The 7,230-nt window shown below is 39.2% G+C and overlaps 4 protein-coding genes across 4 annotated transcripts; 3 read left to right on the top strand and 1 right to left on the bottom strand.

Annotated features, from left to right (window-relative positions):
• Positions 1-550: 550 nt before the first annotated feature.
• FDP41_001454 (uncharacterized protein) lies at positions 551-2,395 on the top strand (the record flags this gene model as incomplete). Its single annotated transcript, XM_044704540.1, has 1 exon — positions 551-2,395. The coding sequence occupies one exon, from the start codon at positions 551-553 to the stop codon at positions 2,393-2,395; it is 1,845 nt and encodes a 614-aa protein (XP_044564250.1).
• Positions 2,396-3,843: 1,448 nt separating this feature from the next.
• FDP41_001455 (uncharacterized protein) lies at positions 3,844-4,491 on the top strand (the record flags this gene model as incomplete). The annotated part of the gene is made up of 1 exon (XM_044704541.1): positions 3,844-4,491. The coding sequence occupies one exon, from the start codon at positions 3,844-3,846 to the stop codon at positions 4,489-4,491; it is 648 nt and encodes a 215-aa protein (XP_044564251.1).
• Positions 4,492-4,749: 258 nt separating this feature from the next.
• On the bottom strand, positions 4,750-5,754 carry FDP41_001456 (uncharacterized protein; the record flags this gene model as incomplete). The annotated part of the gene is made up of 1 exon (XM_044704542.1): positions 4,750-5,754. One exon carries the CDS (start codon positions 5,752-5,754, stop codon positions 4,750-4,752), a length of 1,005 nt encoding a protein of 334 aa, XP_044564252.1.
• Positions 5,755-6,210: 456 nt separating this feature from the next.
• On the top strand, positions 6,211-7,230 carry FDP41_001457 (uncharacterized protein; the record flags this gene model as incomplete). Its single annotated transcript, XM_044704543.1, has 1 exon — positions 6,211-7,230. A coding segment is annotated over one exon (1,020 nt), but the record flags the coding sequence as incomplete, so codon positions are not given.

Below are 7,230 nucleotides of genomic sequence, written 5' to 3' on the forward strand. Positions count from 1 at the left end.
ATTTAATTTTGAACGAAATGAAATGCAAATTTTTTTAAAAAAATATTTTTACAAATTGTGTGGTGAAAGCTTATTCGGGTTCAAAAGGCTAATCATCGTTAGAATCATTATCACCAAAATCATCGAAAGTTGTATTCAAATACAAATTAGTGTTGTGGTGTTCATAATGTAAGTATTCATATTTTCGATCGAAATAAATTTCGAAAAATAATTATTCGTTGATGATTAAAATTATTATTTTTATAAATTGTCGTTATAAAATCTCTCTTTGTTTCGAATGATGATGTTTGGATCATTCTTTATTGTTCCCAAATACTTTTGATCATGAAAATTAGTTGGATAAGAATTTCACATCTCACTTGACACAAGAAAGAACGGGTAAGTTAGTGCGTGGAACGATCGTCTCCATTTGATCACCATCCTTTGCTTTGTGATTTCTCTTGATCCACATTCTCTTGTTCACAACATGTTGAAACTTTTGCGAAGTTTAGAAAATTCCATCTCCATCACCGAAGAAGAGTGAATTTCCCTCCTCTCGAAGAGAACTCCTATGACTCCCGAAGAAACAACAACACAACCATCCAATCAAGTCATTTATCAAGATCTTCCAAAGAAGCACAAATTTAAGGGAGAAACTAAACAACATCAACAACCATCACCGATCAACCATAATTCGACATCTCCTGGTTCTTCTTTTATTGGTAACATGTCAGCAAACACTTCCACTACTCAGGATAATTCCCAAATTGGAAATATTCAAAACACAAATGCTGCCACCACGTCTGGTGTTACTTCTATGATTAAACCTGAAGATCTTAACACCATGGTAGATGAATTGGATTACTTGATTGGAAGTGCTCCAACTGCTTCTTCAACGTTAAATGCCACTTGTCAACCTTCACTCAACAACCATTCTTCGAGAGGAACAGTTTCATTTCTGTCTTCTGAAGAAGAGGAAGAAGCTGCCATGCAACTTGGAAATCAAATTGGTCATGCTGTTTCTTCTCAACAACCACTCATATCTGCAGCAGCATCATCGAATGAAGGTGATGATTTGTATTTAGTGGTGAATACTCTCAAATCGGATTATGATACTGAGACACTCAAATATGAATACGAGTACTTCCCAAAGGATATTGTCAGGAACTTTACATTGACCTTACAACGAATGCTTCTCAAAACCATTCAACACATTGCAGCTAAGAATAATCTGACCAATACAGATCCTGTCTTGAAGAGAGGAAAAACCATCACTGATGAACATCGAAAAGAGTTTTTAATTTTTGAACTTGGAAAGAAGGCTGTGAATGTTAGTGTGAAACATTTCTTAACAGAACTCGATCGAGAAGATATGAGAACTGCATTGAAGGATTTACTTCATTATGATGGAGCAGTTCGTGAGTTGGAGAAAGCTTCTCATAAGGAGATTGATCCTGATTATACTCTCACAGCTAAAACTGTTCATACATTGAAAAAATCTGGTTTGAGAGCAAACTTTAAATTACTTTTCGAAAAACTGAATGCAGAGACCTTACTTGATAATCTTCAAGATTCCACACTCATACTCTTTTTACAGGCATTGGAAATTGAAGAATTTGACACAACACATTCGAACTTGGTGGATGCCATTCTCGAAGAAATATTTCTCTATGGCGCTAAGGAAGTTTTATGCAAATGTAAAAAGAGTGTTCTCAAAGAAGCAGCAGAAGCTTCACAATACGATCAAAAGAAACAAGTATTTGATGCTTCTCCAACTAAGGAAATGCTCTCAGAGGTTATTCTTGTTGATGAATATCCTCATGTAGCTGAAGATTTAATGGTGAGACTGAAAAAGAAGAAACCTCATTTCTTTGAATCTAGTTCCAAATCAAAGAAATCAACAGCGGATATTCCTTCAGATGATGAATATGCAAGTCCTTCACCATCCTTTAGCTCTCCAATTGGATCATCCTATGATGGAGATTTGAGTTCTCCAAATGCTAAGAGTTACAAAAAGAGAGGACGAAAGAGAGTCATTAACACTGAGGGGGAGAGACCTCAAATTGAAAAAGGAATTACCTTTGAAGATCTAAGAGACAAGTATTTAGTTCAAGAATTAATTGCCTTTGCTCAATCGAAAGGCATTAAATATGTCGGTGTGAAAAAGAATGATCTCTGTAACAGTATTCTCAAATATTTGAATGGTGAAATGATTCTCTCTGGACAAAAGAGAGGTAGAGGAAGACCTCCAAAGAAGAGAAAGCAACAAGAACTTGGTGAATCCCATGAAGCTGGAGCTGCTACTGAGGAAGATGAAGATGCCATGATGGTTGGTGCTAGTTCAATACTTGCTCATGGAGGAGAAGCTTCTATGGAACATGAAGAGGATGATGAAGAAGGTGTTGATCATGAATAATAAATATTGAGCCAACATGTTATTGTGTTGCGAGGAATATGTCCTACACTTTCAAAGTTAGAGTGTTCACGACCAACACCAGCGAAAATGTTAAGCTTAAGAAAGCAAATAGGTGGGCGTGCTAATGGGCGAGAAGTCACAAAAAACAATGCGAAGAGAGACAATTCATCTTTACTTTTCATGGCAGACTTGAAAAACCTCTATTGTCTAGAGTAGCATAATCGTTTGGAAAACGTATGGCTATTTTGATCAGCTTTTTTTTCAACTCAGCCAGCTCTTGCTTCCATTCTTGCTCCCATTTCTTCGATTCTTGCTCCCTCTTAATATCCCTCTCCTCCTATTCTTGCCTCCACTCTTTATCCTTATTCCTCAACTCTTGCTTCCACTCTTTCTCCCTCTCCTCCAATTCTTGCAACTCTTGCTTTAACTCTTGCTCTCTATTCTTCCACTTAATGTCCCTCTCCTCCAACTCTTGCTTCCACTTAACATCCCTCTCCTCCAATTTTTTTTCAATCAATGAAAGAAATTCTTGATTGTCCTTTAATGGTACCAACTTGAAGTTAGAAACTTTTCGTTTTGATTGCTCATATTCTTCTTGCTCTGTTTCAGAGAGTGAACGTTTTTTTGAAAGCCCTTCAACTTTGAATTCCAACTCAGAATGTGTATTCCATTCATCGGAGTGAAACATAAATGTTGTACCCGAAGGAAGTTCTTTGGTGATTTTTTCAACATCAAAAAACGCTAATTTCCACAATGTTTGTATCAAAAGGCGACACTAACAAATGTTCGAGCTGAAAAAGGAGTCTATTTATTAAATAAATATTAAGATTTTCAATTCTTAAGAATAAGGCTAAATTTGGTTGGCATTTCAATATATGTTGCATCGTTGTTCGAAGGCCTCAACAAACCTGCAGCCACAGAGAACAACCATTTAGCCAAGTTGGCCCTCGCTGCCAAAATTGTTGACAAGTTATGCACAGCTGTTCGAATTTGTATTTGGGTGGCTGAGAAAGGATTTGAAAAGAGGATGCATCATGGTCACGGTCATTCTAAAATACCCCAATTCTCGTGTGGTGTCAAAGATTTCTCGTTATATCATGGTCGATAGAAAAAATACAATCCCTCAAGTGAGTTTGTGTGTGGAAAGAAAAAGAGCTCTCAAATGTCCTGGATCTCGAATTACTAGTACTGAAATTGTGTTGGCATAGATTATAATGTTATGAGGAACTCAGGAAGGGTTCATGAATTTGGATTTCATCTATTTTAAAATTCCTAATTTGGAAAAACTCAAGTTTTGGAATTAACAGTACACTCTCGTGCCCATCTCTTGTCATGAGAAAAAACCTATTTAGATTTTCTCCATTCTGATCCACCATCCACATTCCAGACATGATCCGACAACCATTGAGACCCAAACGACACACATGCAGAAATAAAAAACTTTCATCATGAAGAGAGTTCTCCCCTCTCGACTTCAACAACTCTGCCATTCAAGTGGCAGCACGTGGTGCTTCCACCCAAACACAAATACTCGCGCAGCCTTATTCAGGTCCTCACTCTCAAATCGGCAAGTCATTGGAGAGGCAGCCTCTGACAAGAATGAGAAGAATGCTTCAACAACAGCTTTCGAAAAGGATCAACAAGAATTTCTAAAGAATAACCCTTCTGTTGCATCTGTTTCATCATACGACAAATCTCCAAGTGCTGTTCGAAAAGAAAAGGAAAAAGAAAGTTCCTTCTTTGACAATCCAAATCCAATTCCTAATTTAAATACAACAGAAAAGATGGCAAACAAAAATCCAATTGGATCCTACACTCCTGGTTCGTATGTGGTTGGATCCACAACTGTGGAAGAAGATGACTCTGATATTCCAAGTCATCATATGGGAAAACCTTTGGATGGAGATCCAAATTTATTTTTTGGATTTGACGACGAACTTTATGAGGAAACTTTGTACACCGAGAAAGACACAACTGCAAAGTTTCTTGGTAATGAAACGAATAATAGTGGAAAAGGATTGAACAACAATTCTTGGAAAAGCTCCAGTATCAACAAGGATCAACAAAGTGAAATTAAGGAAAAAACAAAGGAATAATAAAACTAAAAGGAACGAACTTTTTGAGGCAACTGTGTTCATAATAGAGGCAAAGTAAGATCGCATAGTAAGAAGATATGATCAAGATTTAATGCCCAAAAAGTTCAATTGATGCATTCACTTTTAGCTTGTCGACAACAGGGCAAAACAATCAATCATTTAACGCTCGCTTAACCTCTGTAAACCCTCAAAGACAAGCATTCTTTTAATCTCATCCCTAGAATTCTTCACTCCAACTACTCTCCTTTCGTCGTTCGATTATTTCTTTTCATATTGATGGGCCATTGGCCTCCATTGCTCGGCAACATTCAAATCCTTCTCCACTCCCAATCCATCACGATACATGACGGCAAGGATCTTCATGGCAAAAGAATCCCCTTTTGATGTAGCTTTTTTCAGATAATCCATTGCTTTTGGATAATCTTGTGTTGTACCTTCTCCTTTCAAATAGAGAAGACCCATACATCGTTCCGCATGGAAATATCCTTGATTGGCAGCTTTCATGTACCAATTCATTGATTTTTCGTATTCCTTACATTCGTAATGATAGACTCCCAAATTGTATTGGGCACTTACGTCCCCATAAGCAGCAGCTTTGGAGAGCCATTGAGCTCCTATAGCTCGATCTTTCGGAAGAACATCTTTGACACCGGACATGTAAAAGGCTCCTAAATTCGATTGTGCAGTGACATTTCCCTTTTTTGCCAACTGAGTTAGCAAGGCAATGGCTTGTTTCATGTCTTGCTTCACTAACTGACCTTGCATGTAAAGATGAGCAAGATACAGTTGAGCGTCTTGTACACCTTGTAGTGCAGCCATTTCTAGATTTTGAATGGCTTCTGTCACAAGCTGTACTTTGTGAGAGGGTACGGTGGTCACAGGCAAGCCATTGGCCTTGTTCAATAACATTTTACCAACATAGAATTGCGATTTAGGATATCCTCCTGAAGCAGATCTTCGATACCATTCCAATGATACTTCGTCATCTTTTTCAACACCCATTCCATTGAAATACAGACCTCCAATATTGAATTCTGCAAGAGCATGACCATGTTCAGCCGCTTTCAAAAACCATTCCAAGGCCTTCTCATAATTATGGTCATGAGCTGCATAGAGAGCTCCAATATTGTAAATAACGCCCACATACGAAAGGTAATTTTCATTGTCCAAATCACGATTTTCCACAGGTTCATATTTCCATTGATTTTCATTCGCAATCTGTAGCAATAATTTTCTCCCTTTTTCCTCGTCAGGCTTCTCCATGGAATAGTTACCAAGGATTGTGCTTCTATAATTCCCTTATCAGCGGCTCGTTGTAAATACTCCTCTGCCTTGGAAACATCTTCTTCTTCTAGATCATAACCAAAGAGAAGTGTGATGACCATTCGAAAATCTCATTTCCACTCGGATCATCGGGATTGGAAGGTGTGTGGAGGTTTGTGGAAAACGTGCTATACCAACCAGTGGTCTGTTTGGCGATCGAAGATGATCCAGTTTCTACTTGGGAATTTTGTGTGAAATGTCACATGTGCTGCATGTCATTTATGAACTTAAAATATGAAGATGCAGAGATGTTGGCTTGCAATTTTGATTGAATGTTGAATGTACGATGATGACGACGATGATGGAATAGAGAAGATGCAACAAAGTGCCTCCACTGGGAGGTGATTTTGCGCCGGCATTTTTTGGTTGATTGCATTCAATCGATTTTGAAATTTCATGAACAAGGGCTTTACTGTGTGTTTTTATTTTTATTATTGTCACAAACTTTTATTCCAACAAACAAGTGAATCTATCTTTAAAATTGGGTTTGGGTTTGGGTTTGGGTTTGGGTTTGGGTTTGGGTTTGGGTTTGGGTTTGGGTTTGGGTTTGGGTTTGGGTTTGGGTTTGGGTTTGGGTTTGGGTTTTTGGGTTTGGGTTTGGGTTTGGGTTTGGGTTTGGGTTTGGGTTTGGGTTTGGGTTTGGGTTTGGGTTTGGGTTTGGGTTTGGGTTTGGGTTTGGGTTTGGGTTTGGGTTTGGGTTTGGGTTTGGGTTTGGGTTTGGGTTTGGGTTTGGGTTTGGGTTTGGGTTTGGGTTTGGGTTTGGGTTTGGGTTTGGGTTTGGGTTTGGGTTTGGGTTTGGGTTTGGGTTTGGGTTTGGGTTTGGGTTTGGGTTTGGGTTTGGGTTTGGGTTTGGGTTTGGGTTTGGGTTTGGGTTTGGGTTTGGGTTTGGGTTTGGGTTTGGGTTTGGGTTTGGGTTTGGGTTTGGGTTTGGGTTTGGGTTTGGGTTTGGGTTTGGGTTTGGGTTTGGGTTTGGGTTTGGGTTTGGGTTTGGGTTTGGGTTTGGGTTTGGGTTTGGGTTTGGGTTTGGGTTTGGGTTTGGGTTTGGGTTTGGGTTTGGGTTTGGGTTTGGGTTTGGGTTTGGGTTTGGGTTTGGGTTTGGGTTTGGGTTTGGGTTTGGGTTTGGGTTTGGGTTTGGGTTTGGGTTTGGGTTTGGGTTTGGGTTTGGGTTTGGGTTTGGGTTTGGGTTTGGGTTTGGGTTTGGGTTTGGGTTTGGGTTTGGGTTTGGGTTTGGGTTTGGGTTTGGGTTTGGGTTTGGGTTTGGGTTTGGGTTTGGGTTTGGGTTTGGGTTTGGGTTTGGGTTTGGGTTTGGGTTTGGGTTTGGGTTTGGGTTTGGGTTTGGGTTTGGGTTTGGGTTTGGGTTTGGGTTTGGGTTTGGGTTTGGGTTTGGGTTTGGGTTTGGGTTTGGGTTTGGGCAAT

Source organism: Naegleria fowleri (assembly GCF_008403515.1).
Source record: "Naegleria fowleri strain ATCC 30894 chromosome Unknown tig25, whole genome shotgun sequence".
Lineage (NCBI taxonomy): Eukaryota > Heterolobosea > Eutetramitea > Acrasida > Naegleriidae > Naegleria > Naegleria fowleri.